This window comes from Magallana gigas, chromosome 4, assembly GCF_963853765.1.
Source record: "Magallana gigas chromosome 4, xbMagGiga1.1, whole genome shotgun sequence".
Taxonomy (NCBI): domain Eukaryota; kingdom Metazoa; phylum Mollusca; class Bivalvia; order Ostreida; family Ostreidae; genus Magallana; species Magallana gigas.
Genome location: NC_088856.1, coordinates 54,430,634 through 54,446,041, shown reverse-complemented (window position 1 = coordinate 54,446,041; position 15,408 = coordinate 54,430,634). Strand labels below are relative to the sequence as shown.

General features: G+C 30.0%; 3 protein-coding genes across 3 annotated transcripts in view; 2 read left to right on the top strand and 1 right to left on the bottom strand.

The window, feature by feature from the left end:
• The window catches only part of LOC136274949 (uncharacterized), a 23,914-nt gene extending 14,418 nt beyond the window's left edge, over positions 1-9,496 (top strand). Inside the window, exons 5-8 of the mRNA XM_066083027.1 lie at positions 4,250-4,342; positions 4,602-4,637; positions 4,746-4,799; positions 4,900-9,496. Coding sequence (XP_065939099.1) covers positions 4,250-4,342; positions 4,602-4,637; positions 4,746-4,799; positions 4,900-5,073 — 357 coding nt within the window. The 3' untranslated portion in view covers positions 5,074-9,496. The remainder of the gene's footprint in view (positions 1-4,249; positions 4,343-4,601; positions 4,638-4,745; positions 4,800-4,899) is intronic.
• The window catches only part of LOC117683192 (E3 ubiquitin-protein ligase TRIM71-like), a 182,662-nt gene that overhangs the window by 30,633 nt on the left and 136,621 nt on the right, over positions 1-15,408 (top strand). The window lies entirely within an intron of this gene.
• On the bottom strand, positions 9,482-15,408 carry LOC105342625 (uncharacterized). The gene is made up of 5 exons (XM_066083028.1): positions 15,294-15,408; positions 13,186-13,274; positions 12,909-13,008; positions 12,574-12,668; positions 9,482-9,759 (listed from the first exon to the last, which is right to left on the bottom strand). Exons 1-5 carry the CDS (start codon positions 15,397-15,399, stop codon positions 9,571-9,573), a joined length of 579 nt encoding a protein of 192 aa, XP_065939100.1. The 5' UTR covers positions 15,400-15,408; the 3' UTR covers positions 9,482-9,570.

The window sequence follows — 15,408 nt, the reverse complement described above, 5'->3', positions numbered from 1 at the left end:
GAAATATATATTTCGTTTATGGAAGATACTGTTGAAATAACCAACAAAATCATCAAAAAATGCACATTTTTACTTATCAAAAGGGATTTGCCAAAAATCGGGGTGAATCCGTAAATTTCCCAAGCACATATCACATTAGTACTTATATTCTCTACCAATTTTACGTAAACTATTCTAAAATTGTGTTGATCTTTCACCTGCGCAAAGCTGGTTTTACATGCATTAAAATTTCTTTGTTTACACGTAGCATGGAGAGTCTTTAAACCACTAGATTATAAATAGTCTTTTACTTAAAAATAAGCTTTAAAACTGCCCATTATTTGATACTGGTTTTTAATATGAATGAATGCTGTACGTCTAGCATTAACGGCAGCATCTATGTAAAGGTAACATGCGGTTTTATAGTAGTTTGATATAATTCACTTTGAACGTTTAGATACATTCCTGTCGTTGCCGTTCTTGAGATATATGAAAAAGAAGGTTTTAGGGCCGATCCCTTATCATCTTTTAGGGGCCGTTTAACGAAATTTTGATGGTTGCATATTATTAACAACATTATTTTAAACAACTTTTCTTCTGTATTGAATTATAAATAATTTTTTCCTTTCTGCAATATGGGTGATTAAAATTTCTGCAATATGGGTGATTAAAATTGTAGACTTTTGCCCCCTAAAAATCCTTAATTACGTAACAAGTGATAAAATCATTATGTTGTTTGGATACATCACTGTGAGATAAACATATTTGCTTTTATAACATTTCACAAAATATCCCTCAGTAAAACGCTACAGTTATTAAGGACTTTAGAGACCATTAGTCCCCTAATTTGAGGGGCCAGCCCCTTGTCATTGATTTCAAATGTAAGGTCCTGTAAATATATACTTTTTTACATAACAATATTTTTCAGAAAAAAGATAAACAAAGAAAACTAGAAAAACTTTTTTTAATTCTCAATTTTCGGGTCCAGGCGAGCTTCGGCGCCTTTCAAGCCAGATCAAAATGAAAATAAAATTGCAGATCTACAATCTTTTGTCTACTATCCCTGGAAGTTTGAACTCAATGTCTTTCATAGTTTAGAAGAAGTTAGAGTAACAAGCCATCCCTCTAAAAATCGCTAAAACGTCCATATCTCTAAAACAGAAGTGACGTTATCAATTTAATAAAAACCCTATAAGGTTTCGATCACTATCTCTCATATCTGAAAGTTTCATAAAAATCAGTCGAGCCTTTTTTTAAATATTGCGTGCACAAAATTTGCAAGAAAAAAAGAAAAATAACTAGATACGATCTCGTTACGAGTAACGAGTAGGTCTTCCTTGCGATTTTTGTTTTAAATCATGCTATGAATAATCGATACAATTTCAGAATTACACCTCCCCTTCCCCACACACACACACTTTCAGATAATGTATACAAATCCCTAATTACGTAATAAATGGGCGTTGCAATGAGTTCTCCAGATAGATATTGCTACAATCAACAACTTTGCTTCTATAATGCATTACGAAATCTTAATCGTTTTTATGTAATTTGTAAAAGACGTTACGAGTCTCTTGCCCCCCCCCCCCCCAAAAAAAAAAGGCCAGCCCCTTTTTCTTGATTGAGTTTGAAAGAAGTTTTAATTTTCTATCACTTTTGTTATATAAGTCTTAACAAAATGTCAACTGATAAAAAGATACAGATCGAAACGTATGAATATTCTAAATGAAAATTTGTTCCCGATTTTCGTGCCTCGGTGAGCTCCAGAAAATGGCACAACTGGCGTAAAACAAAAAATTAATGCACAACTTCAAACTATAGACTACCTATCCTGAAAATTTCATAGTCGTATCTCTTATGGTTTCCGAGTTTATAGCTGCACAAAATGGGTGGTTAAAATTACCAAATGGACGATAATTCGGTACCGGAAGTGACTATGAAAAAAATGACATATACGTATGAAGTTTAGATCATGACCAAACATCTGTAAAAAAAAAAAAAGGTTGAAATCGGTCGAATAGTTTTTTAGAAATCGCGTGCACAAAATTTAGGAAAAAATAAGAAGAAGAAACAGAACGAAAACAATAACGTCTTCCGCTGGAAACGGAAGACCCTAATAATAACTAGATATGATCTCGTTCTGAGTAACGAGTAGGACTTCCGTTCAATTTTTAAACGATACGATTAAAATACAGTGAAATTTCAGAATTCCCCCTCAACCACTCCCTTTCAGATAATGTATACGATTGTCAATATCCTTTAAAATGCTTAACAAAGTGTTTTGCTTTTTCAAATACAGCATATAAAAGATTTAAGATTTTAGTCCCTTAGAATCCATAATTTCGTCATCAGTGGATGTTGCAGTGAGTTTTCCAAACTGATATTCTAACGATCAACAACTTTGTTTCTATAATGTATTACAAGATCTTGATCGTTTATGAAGGTATATGTAATAGACTTTACGATTGTCTTGGCTCCTAATTTGAGGGGCCAGCCCCTTTTTCTGAACATTGTTGTTCATTTTTGAGATACAAATGATTGAATATTTTATGGGCGTAGCCCTCTATATCCTTAATGGGGACCTACTGTGGTGTTTTGATAAGTGGAATCGATTAGAATCATCGATACAGACATTTTTTCTTCTACAATGCTTAACAAAATATGTCTCCTTCTCTAGACATATTGCGTCAAAGTTTAAGTACTTAGGTCCCTAAAAATCACTACTTACATTATAAATGGGCGTGGTAATGATTTTTTTCTGATAGATATTGTTAGGATCAACAACTTTGCTTCTATAATGCATTACAAAATCTTTATCATGTTCAAGTTATTCGTAATAGAATTTACAAGTGTCTTAGTGTCTTGGCCCCTAAATAAAGGGGCCAGCCCTTTTTCTTGATTTTATTAGAAAAGAACTTTTGATTCTCTACCCCTTTTGTTATATATGTTGTAACAAAATATCAACGGATAAAAAGATACCGATCAAAACGAATGAAAAGTTTGAATGAAAATTCGTACCCAATTTTCGTGCCTAGGCGAGTCCAAGAAATAGCGCCACTGGCGTAAAATAACATAAAAGTGCACAACTTCAAACTATAGACTACCTATCCTGAAATTTTCGTATTCATATCTCTGAGTTTCTGAGATCAGCTCTGTACAAAATAGGTCGTAAAAAATAGAAAATCGGCTGTAACACGGTATTCGAAGTGACGATTTCAAAATATCAAAATTTCGTCTAGAATTATGACCTCTGGCAATCATTTGTGAAAAAATGGTTAAAATCGGCCGAATAGTTTCTAAGAAATCGCGTGCACAAAATTTGTGGAAAATAAGAAGAAGAAGAAACAGCACGAACACACGGAAAAAAACTTAAGACCTTAATAAACAGTACGAAAACAATAAGGTCTTCTGTTGGAAACGGAAGACCTTAATAATAGGGATAAAGAAACCAAAAGATAACAATAACGAAACCAATAAGGTCTTTCGTTGGAAACAAAAATAATCAATTCTATTTTTTAGTGATTGTAAAAAAAAGAAATAACTGTTGATAAAACTTATATCTTTCATTTTTCTTTTCAGAAAATGCCCGGCATTTGTTTTTCGTTAATTTTAAATAACATCTTAACAATTTGGATGTTACAATAATTAAACGTAATCTCTTAATAATTCCCTGACTGTTAATGAATATTCTCAGCTGTTATCAGCAACTCTCAGTTACACAAGCATACCTCAGTAAATATCAGAACTCACAGCAAAAGCATCAATACATATTGACCTTAAATATCAGAACCAACAGCAGTTATCAGTAATAACAGTAAAATTATCAGAAAATATCAGCAATTCTCAGCAATAACAGTAAAATATCAGTAAATATCATAAATTATCAGTAAAAAAGGCACTTTCAGTACTCTTTAGAGTTAGTAGTTGCTGTGGAAGGAGCGATAATATACAATATGAACTGTATTGAATTGTTTCATTTTTTATTGCCAAAACGCCATTTATACAATTTCTGATATGACTAGTATATATGTTAATGAATAATGATTAATATTTCTTTAATAATGTAACACCTAAAATTAGTTTAAAAGAAAAAGAGATCAAATTAAAAAAAAAAGATCATTTATTTTTAAGATAATGACATGAAAGTAAAACAGAATTATCAAAATTTTATGTCAAGAAAATGTATACATTATGAAGTTATTTTGTTGTTTATTCGTAAGATAATTATTACTGTCATACAACAAGCTACTCATATTGTTATTTTATGCAGAGTGAAACTCTTTTAAGTACAATAACATGGAAATATCTGCGTAAAAACTACAAAACGATGAAGGTTCTTCCACTTTTGAGATCCCCTGAAGAGGTAATTATGTAGAGCATAAATATACACCATTTAAAAATCTGCTAGCAAACCTTATGACCAATATAATCATTTACTACAAAAGCCAATTAAATACGTTGCGCTTTACAAACATTATGAAATTAATCGATTCATTTTGGTAAACATTAAACGTACATAATTTCCTTACCTCTGCGTTTTAGTTTTATTCTATAATAAAGTTTGTCAAATTATGTCAAATTTGATAAAAAAAAATGACCTGATGTTCGTTTTTAACATTTAGATAGTCATCCTTCACTACGACACAGAACCATGTAAGGTACGACCTCATCATTATAAAAATAATTTATTTAAACTCAAATTATTTATCAATTGTTTATTCCATCTTGCATAATTCCTGATTGGCAAATTATTTGTTTTGCTATAGACATTTTGCATTTCTACTCTAAAACGGATTATTAAGGATGAAGATGAAATACAGGTACCGAGCTTTAACTTTAGTTAATGAAATAAAACTAAAATGAATTTAGTGTTTAGTAGTATTTCAAATGCTTCAAGTATTTGCATGAATGTCTTTGCAGATGATAGCTGATTCAATTATACTGGATTTCATTTACAGAAGACAAAAAGAATTAGCAATATGGCATGGTTTGGAGGAGTACAAGTATGATCGTCATAACACTTATTATCAGAAAAAATGTATTTGCCAGTACCTTGAACCCCAAATTGTTTCAGACTTATTTTTCGATGATTAATACATATAACACTTTGAAAGGAAGCACAATGAAAGATGGTTTTTTTGTTTTGTATATGTCTGATTGACTGTACAGTTTGTTAATTTAACAAAACTGACAATAACGCCTTACATAATCCATCACGCCAGAGAGTAGACAAAAAAGTATGAGTAAGTCGATTCCAACGTATGGCGGAGTTGATTTTCTCCGCTTCGGAGACAGGGAACATTTAAAGTCATGCCTTTTGTAGGTATTTATAACAAGAATTTCCATAAACTATATACAGCGCGGAAGATGACGATGGTCAAACTTTGTGTTGGTCATCAAATTCAATCCAGATCAAGCAATGTTTACTTTGATTCTAACTATGACTTGTAAAATTTGTTTTTTGTTGTCTGCAAATATTTGATTACCTGTTGACTCTATGTGAGCAGAAAGCCGGCTGCTATTTTTTGGAGCTGATTGAAGCAAAGCGTAGATGAATTATAACTTACATATTCGACTGTTGAATTACATTTACATATATGCTTCTTACAATTATAACAATCATCTATATTTATCCAAACAATGACATTCTTTCTTTGGTGATTCTTACGGGTGTGATGGAAGCTAGAATTAAAGAAAATATTACCTGATCAGTTTTGAATTTGCATTATGTACAACGTATGTGGCAAAGAGATGGAGGAGATGGTTTGTTAATGTTTTATCTGCTAAGCACAGTTTATATAAACCAAGGGTTATCAAACACTAGGGAATACTTGGAAATATAATACCAAAGCTTTGTTTTCATTTTCAGGAATAGTGCTTTTACATTTAATTTCGTTGGATGTTTTACATCACTCATGCAAAATACATGTGTATTCTTTTTCAAAGTGAACCACATACACATATTAGCACGATCAATAGTGTTTAAAGTGCAGCAGAATGATATACGGTCCATAAATGTTAAGATCCCTATTTTGTGTTTACTTTATTCTTACAATATAAATACACATGTTGGTTGAAATGTATTTTCTTTGGAAAAAATATTATTGTTATGACAAATCTGTATGACTTATGTATATGTAGAAATAGCAGCAGGTACTAACATTCGCCATTTCAAGTCTGATTGTTTACCCACAAGATGTCGGCTATGTGATTTTCACTAACTCATTATTGTGGTAAAATAAGACATTCAAAACATTTTAGCACCGAAACCTGACTTTTTTTGTAATTTCATATTAGATATTTTGATATGATGATAAACACTATACTTTTAATGTTTTGTTTACTGTAATATTATCATAAATTTCTGAAGCACCATCATAATTTACATTGAATTATTCTACACCATGTACATGTTTTTTTTCAAATCTTAAACAAATGAGAGGTATTATAAGGTTGACACTATTTATTATTTATTTAATATTAGTGTTGTGATTTTTTCAATATAATACTACGTGTGTGGATTTATACTATATATTTTTGGAGTGTATCTATCATCTATCTATCTATCTATCTATCTATCTTTCTATCTATCTATCTCTTTATCTCTGTGTGTGTGTGTGTATACTCTCTCTCACCAATCATAGAAATTTTGCGTCTGTTACCTAAAGCATAAAATAGAAGTCGAGGAAATTCAGGCATCACTGTCACTATTGCATTCTTATCCGGGACTCATAAAACCAAATTGCATTTTTCCTTTTTTTAAGCAGTATTGTTTGGGTACAGAAAGCCAATTTCAATGATTTTGGATTTCATTTACAAAAAAGATCATTGTTGCCGCACTGGTATGGTCTAACAGATTTCAAGTATTACCGTTACAATACCTTTCTCCAGAGAAAATGTACATGTCAGGATCTAGAACACCGTCTTTGTTTTATCTTATTTCTAAAAATTGTCATGTTTTCTTAAACAATTATTAATAACTTCATTAGATAATAAATATGTTATGCTATTTACAGACAGGGGAAAATAAAATGTCCATATTTTTATCATCACACTGCTTTATTTGAATGATACGTATTTAATGCAAATATTAAAAAGAATGTTAATGTAGAACTTTTGAAATATATATATTTATTTTCTTATTCTTAAAGCAAGTAATGGTATTTATTACGGTGGGAAAAAATACTTGTATCAGTTTGAATAATATTAAAAAATAAAATAATGATAAACGCTTTTTTACAGCTCTATAACACCTGGAAAGCCTAATTAGTTGGGATTTCACGTAATGCCGTAAGGTAATCGATGTCAATCCTCTAAAATTTGTTCATTGAGCTGGTCATTATTAAAGTTAATGATTGGTTTTGATCTTTTTGTTTAAGGTTAAGATAGATATAACAGGTATTATGTTATATTGATAAACATGTTTAAATTCTGAAATATTGATAAACATGTTTAAATTCTGAAAATAGGTAATTACGATTCTTTAATGACCACGGAGTGGATATGGCAATGTTGAGTGGCAGGGAGGAAATTTATGCTTTGAAAATTAGGCCTTAAATAAGCATTTACAATGCATAGAAATATAGTTTATATATTTATTATCCGTTTTGTTGATATCTATAGCCGTTATGTTCATCCTTTTAGTCAGATACAAGTATTACTAAATGTTTGCGTTCGTTATTCTTTTATTAAGATATAAATTAATGCTAGAGTTGTATTAAATAGACACAAAGCTTACATGAGATAGAATGCACTATATACCTATCATTGTGAGATTTAGTTTCTTAAGATGTCTGATTTAAATGTTTTATAAAAAGTTGTTCAATATACATATGTTTAATTTAGAAAAAAAAACCGAAATATGTCTGTTTATATTTTAAACAGCAGAACTTGATATCAACAGGATTTATCAATTTTACTTTCATTATATGCAGTTCTATTACTGTTATGTATAAGAGTGTGTTGTTATTAAACACTTTAGTATAGGTTGTTTTTTAAGACGACATTCACACAGCAAAGAAAGATAATCTAAAATTCAAGAGTACTTGAGTGACGCTGCTTTAAGAGTGATAAAGTGAATAATATGTTTTGAAATATATCACTACAATGTCGACAAAATCTACGTCAATGAACAGTGACCCCCCCCCCTTTCCATCAGAAGTATGTTTACGTACATTAATCACTTGACGTGCCATTCATCATAAATCAATCAAGACGTTTATTTTGGTTACACAAATGATATCTATTTCACTGATGTTATTAAGACAGAGATAAACCAATTGATTGGGTTATAAACACCATATGATAGTGGTACACATGTGGTCGGAATTAGTAAATTTATTCATCTTTTTGCATAAATATATCTAGCCTGTTCCAAAAGCTGCACTTTTACAGTGCAAAATTTCTTTCAGGAAGAATTAAAGTTTAATTTAGTGAAAAGTCTAATAAACATGCATGTCGAGCAGCATACAATGAATCATGTGTTTTATAGGTATAACTGGGTGTAAAAACACATTTTGTTTTTCTTTTAATGATAATAAATTCGAAAATGATGAGCTTAGTAATGTTAAATCGAACATTCTTAAAGACGTCATTGGTTCCGTTCACTAAATTTTACTTTCATTCAAACAGCAGAACTTGATATCAAAAAGATTTTTCAAAAGCTCAATGTTTTCATTTCTATTTTTTGATAAGATAGATACTTTTTAAACAATCACTGTATGCTTTTATAATATGATATTACAAACGTTATTGTATCGAATTTGACCGTTGGTTTATAGACAATTAGTGTTTTACACACACTGGCTTTTATGTTCTTTACTTTGTTATATTTACAATGTTTATGTCTATGTCTGTCCTAAATAAAATTTAGAAAGAAAATGTGTATCGTTAAAAAACATTTCATTAAAATTTCACTCTCTATAATCAATTTTTTATTTGATAACAATGTGTGTGTCGAAATGTGTCAGGCTTAAATAAAATACTAATTTGATGCTTAATTGATCTTAATTAACTCTATACATCTAGGGTCATTTAGTATCAGACGTAAACTTTGATTCCGTAGGCTGAAAATTTTAAATTTCTTCTTGTTGAATCACTTTGAAATTCACTAAATAGGGGCATGGGGAATATAATATTGGAATAAAATGTGCATTGTCTGTTTGATAGACACTTTACTGAGAAATGAATATAATTAATAAAGTAAGAGTTCCTTATATTTAAATATTTAAAATATTTTCTACGTGAAGTTTGATTATTATGCAAAGACACAATTATTAGCCAGAGCGAGCTTTGGGAACATTCTGCTGTCTTTAAATATCATTAAAGGCATTTAGCTGACACTTAGATATGTCTTCTTTAATTGTGTTTTTCAATATCAATGCTATTTTACACAATAAAATTATAATCACATATTATCATTTTTCATACAACGAATCATGTGTTTGTAGATTCAATTTATTGTATGTTTAATGTAGTTAAACAATTATTATTTATCACAAGAAAACAAATGAGACAAAATATGATCAATGATACAATTTACGTTCACCGAATTGAGTATTATTGTTCATTGTCCTATGAATTGGCAATGGTTCATAAAACTTGAACACAGTTTGTAGTCTGTAACGCACTTGGGAAGAGTTCCCACGAACACAGGTTATTTGTTTTCTTGCAGTATCCATTTCGAAATTGACAATCTCTTCCATGCGTTGCAACGACACATTTATCTGGGGCGTCTTCGTAATTCACAGAACTTGGATTACTTGGCTTATGTATGTCAATCTGTACATGGATAAATAAAAAGTAAAAACTTACGGTGTTCTTAACAATCAATCTAAAATCATTCACTGGTTTATGTCCAACAGAAAGTTTAGAAGAGTGTAATCTCAGCTTAAAGAATCATAGGATACACGAATATCTAATCATTTTTATAAAAGAATACATAACGTTTTACCGAGTTAATGTGAGGGGAAAAATTTACAGTACGATAAACATCAGTTCCTGCATACACTAGGTCTGGTTGTTACATAAAAATAGAATTACATTAATGTTAACAATACCGTATTTATAAATCATGCTTCTTAGCTTAGTTGCACATTACATGTACATAGGACAAAACGATTTGCAGACACGCGTAAGAAAATATGAAAAACAATGCACTGTTACATTACAAAAATCCTATGAAAGACAAAACCTTTTGAAAATCAGACAAAAATATTTCAAAAATCCTCTGTAACTGTAGAATATAGTGTTGTTACATCATCGGAAATGCGCAACCATACCCTGTTGCTGAATGTACAGTAGTGATAGCGAGGCCTTTGAACGGAGTGTATTTTTGTAGAAACTAATACATGTTTCTGCACTCTAGTATGCAATTTGTATGAATAACGCAGTATTTAATGTGAGAGCAAAGTGCAACAGCACCACCTGCGCCAATTTTAGTGGTAAATTCTCTTTTTTTTTCATTTTTTAAATACAAAGTCTATACATTTTGAAGAATATACATCGTGAATAAAAAGCAACCGATCATAATAAAAGGTTGACGAGCGATCAAAAAAGATATGGCAACTAAATACGTTTAGTAATACACTTTTTAAAAATAAATGTATTAGAAATTCTCTTTTTTGATTTTTTTAAATGTAAAGTTTAGTCCCTACATTTAGAAGAATTTACAATTTGACTAGAAAGCAATCGATCGTAATAAGAAGTTGACGAGCGATCCAAAACAATATGGCAACTAAATACTTTTACGAATTTAATGGTGCTTTTAGTAACTCTTTTTAATAAAAATTAATGTATCATAAATTTTCTGGATTGAAAACAATATTTTAAAGTAGAATGTTATAAATTGACACAAAAACGTACTTTTTCCCTTAATATCTTTCGTTCTAAATCAAAAGTTCTCGTTTATCATTGTTTTTTTTTCATATACAGTCTTGTATTTGCTGGGTATCTATGGTGCAACAAATAGATCAAATAAACTAAAGACATTTATTTTCTGCATTTTAGGCTGATATTATCGCAAGGTTTAATACTCTCACAAATTAAGAAATTATAAGTATTATTTAACCAATTTTATCAAGAATAACCTTTAAATTATAAGGTGATTTAACCATGCATCGGACACCTTTGGATTTTCCCCTCGTTCACACATTAAATACCGTCAAAATATAAATAAAACTTTTAAAAAGTTACAGGTTTTCCCCTTGCTTAATTATTGGAGAATAAATTTTGAAATTGTTAAAAATGTAGAAAATAAAGCAAAGTGTTGAACTATTTCACCATGGATCGGACAATATGTACCATGCATCGGACAGCTAAAGATTAAAAAAAGTAGAGATTAAAACTAACATTTTCTGGTTTTAATGCAAAAACACAAAGGTTCGGAAAAATAAATTTATTCAATTGCTATTCAGATTTCTTTTAATGTAATTCCTCAAATCTACATACATTGGAATTTAGACTGGTGCTACTGTTTAAAAGAATATTTATCATAAGGGGTTCTTTATCGTGCCAGCTTATAGAGGAACTTTGGACTAAAAAATGCTGTGTCCGTAAAACTCGAATTTTAAGTGGTCTGAGAAAAATGTTAATATCAATTATTTTTTAAATTTTTATTTTACTTCACATTTAAAGTATATCACAAGGAACACAAGGGCACATAATCTCCATATTATTAAAAGAATTCATGCACTGAAAACTGTCCGATTCATGGTTGATTTGTGTCCGATCCATGGTGAAATGAACATATGGAGCAAAAATGACCTTGACATTAATTGTTCAAATTTCTTTGACTTATTTTAATCAAATTTTGATTCAAAACTTACTTCTTTCTACGTATTTTACGCAGAGAGTGCATTTTCAGTAATTCAAATAATGCTTTAGTGTAAAATCTTCGTAACGAAATTTTCAATGATAGCGTAATTGACGTCATTTTACGATGCCTATATTACTATTTCTTTGAAAATGTAACTGTCAACGTCTTAATAATTATAAAGTTCATTAGTTCTAATTCAGGAATATACGAAACAACACATGAGCGCATGCACATTTATTTGTATATTTATAAACAAAGGTGTCCGATCCAAGGTATGTGTCCGATGCATGGTTAACTCACCCTAATCTGATTGATCAGATTCAATCGTTAACTTAATAATATGCTTGATTAATATATTAAATGATACTATTTCCTTCGTTTTAGCCGCCTCTTATGTGAAAGATATTAGAATGCTACAGGTATAATTAAACAGTCAAGAATTAACTTTTCAAAACAACTTGACCGGGTTTAAGATACCAATAGAATGTACACATTGTAGTTTATTCGACTTGATCATAAAAAATATTCTTAAGTTTTACATATGAAATGCATAAAGTAGTCACCAGGAAGATTTAAAAAATCCTTGACCTTTTTTTCTTCATATTGTTTTATAACGTGGATGTAAATATATGAATCTAATTACACCAGAAACAAAGGTTCTTCTGAGTGCATTTTCTTACTTTGTCATTGCTAAACAGGGATACAACAGTTGGCGTTTATCAGGGTCAAATTTCTTAAAGGTCTTTTAATACAATTTAATACAATACAAACATTCCCACCTGGCAGGTACAGTCGTACATTTTCAACCGCTCTACGTAAGCTGGCGGAACTTCTTCATGACTGACAACTTCCAATCGTGGACCATTTTTGTTTGCTGAATCATAAGGAAGAGATTGAGGAATTAATCAATAAATCAATACAACAGAGGACCTACTGACATTTTCGGAGGAAATCTCTCTGACGGAACTTGATTCCTCAATAGATGTATCAGTCTAATAGAATTACAAATTATTACCAACCTTAACATTTTGTTTACTTTCAATGAATACTTAAAGTTTTCATTTCAAGTGTACTCATATTTTAACAACACTTAAAATATATAATAGACACTTACCGTAGATATTGTATTCTCGTCTTAAATCTAAAATAGTTGGGCCACAAGAATGTGGTCTGCCATAGATATTTATTGTTGTATTTGGAGCAACGTCATCTCCCTGAATAATGCGCAAAAAGACAAATTAATATAAAATACCTAAAACATTAAAAATATGAGATACAGATATGAAATGAACAAAGGTATCTTGTTATTATGATCAAGAATGACTGCATGACATTTTTCATTAGACATCTAAAGAAAAAAAGTACAACATTCAGTTGAAGTTAACACTTACTTTAAAAACTTGTTTGACGGTCACACGATACTTCCTATCAAAAGGGTCGCCAAGTGGGCCCCGGGCAGCATCAACAACTGCAGTAAAGACTGAAAAAACGAAATACAGTATCTTAAAGTAAAGAGGGGATGGTATTTTTTTTTTTATATTAAACTATAAAAAACACAAACACGGGTGAAATGGTTTCAAATTGCCTTGCTTGTAAAACTTCATGTAAGTAGGAAACAGTTTCAAAGAATTATAAACATGCTTTATACTTTCTTATTTTTAACTTTTAAATGAATAAGATTTGATGATAACAAACATCTCCAGATTAAAATAAAGCATTGCTGAGCTGTTTTATAGTTATTAAAAACGATCCATGCATTAGTGATATATAATAAGTAATGGTTGTATTTATATATGTTATCACTTATTTCATAGACGTTTTACAAAATTTTGACCGTATGCATAAAACAGATGTCTTGTATAAATAAAATTGTCTTATAGATATTTGCTATTGAATTTTATTAGTTTTTTTTATAATATTGAATAATTTGTTGTTTAATTTTCTTTTCTTTTAAATCTACAGTTCAAGGTACAATATTTGAATATTTCTTAAACAAAATAAACCATTTGAATACAAAAGTTATTAAAAAAAAATAAGATGCGGTTAATTGTGATTAATATTTCATTGTATGCATGAATTTTTGATGGAATGTTTACGTTAATCAAAGTTAACTGAATCTATCTTGCTAACATTTTTGTCTGTCTAAATGAATTCTGAATTAAAGTGAATGCATTATCATTTAAATTGCGCTATCGATACAAAATTAATAACATGATACACAGTGAACGCTTAAAAGTGCATCTAAAAGGGAACCTAGCCTAGCGTGTTTTAACCATTACTCACGATACTCATTCTTGTCACTTTATATTTGTATTTCAATGCTTACTTTTTTGACAGCTGACCATAAAATCTCTAAAGCAATTATATAAGTTTGTCGACACATGCATATATGCATCGTTGCATTTTGATTTTTTTAATCATGAAAAATATTTCTGGACATTTTACACTAAATATGTGCCGACTATATGTGACAAGAGAGTCAACTATGCATGACTTTGGAAATAAAATTAGGCATGAGTTGTGCCATTAAAGCATTATCCTAAAGAAAGAAAGCATAACACAGTCAAAAATACACAATACAATTGAAGTCATATTTAAACAAAGTTATTCGCGACTTATTCGAAATAATAAATTTTGACCATTTAAGAACAATTTTAAATGAACATCAAATAAAGATAAATGAATACAAATTGAAAATAAATTAATTTATATGGAGACTACACTTTGCAGGTCGATTTCACTCCTGCACCTAACATAAATTTTATATTAGGCCTTGGGATCATCACTCATTTTTTACATAAAGTTTCAAACATAAATGAAATTAGAGCACATTATTAAACAACGCTTAAATTTGTTGTTTTTTTTTTTAATGTAAATGGACATAGTTGAATACTATTTTATTTAATCACAAGACAATAAGTTAATATATAAATTTTTACTTGATCATGATCATGGGGACTGGTCTCTCTTTTAGTGTTTAATTGCCGATCCTATTAACAATATTCTCTACATTCAGGTGGAGTTGGTGGACTTACAATATCAATTATATAAGCGCTATTGAGTAATCCAACATATTCCAAATGCCAACAATGATGAGCTACATTTTATGCAACAATTAATTATGCAGACTAGGTCCACCACAGTGACCTTGCAGTTTTATTGTGGCTAAAATAATTTCGAATTATCAGTCCTTGCGGTCAGATTCTTTATAGTATGTAGAAGCAATATTACGCACCTCAAGACAAGAGTTTGTTAATTACAGAACAAAGGCCGAAGTAAACGTAAGTTGAAACTTATTTTCTTTTCATAAAATTGTCTTACTTTTCTGTACTTAAAATAGCCATACATTTTATGAAATAATTAATCAGCTATTCAGTTTGGATTAATCCCAACGTTATATTTTTTGTAGATTCTAACGCTATTTATTTTTTAGCATTAAAATGTTAAGTCTAAATTGTAGAAATTTAGTAAACATAAGTGCAATTGATAAAGTACTTGCCATTCTGAACACCGCAATAATATTGTTGATCATGTCTTGGATCCGTACAGGAAGAATTAATTTCACTGTAAAATAAAAGTAAAATGAAAAAGTGCAGTGGTGTCATCTTCCGGAT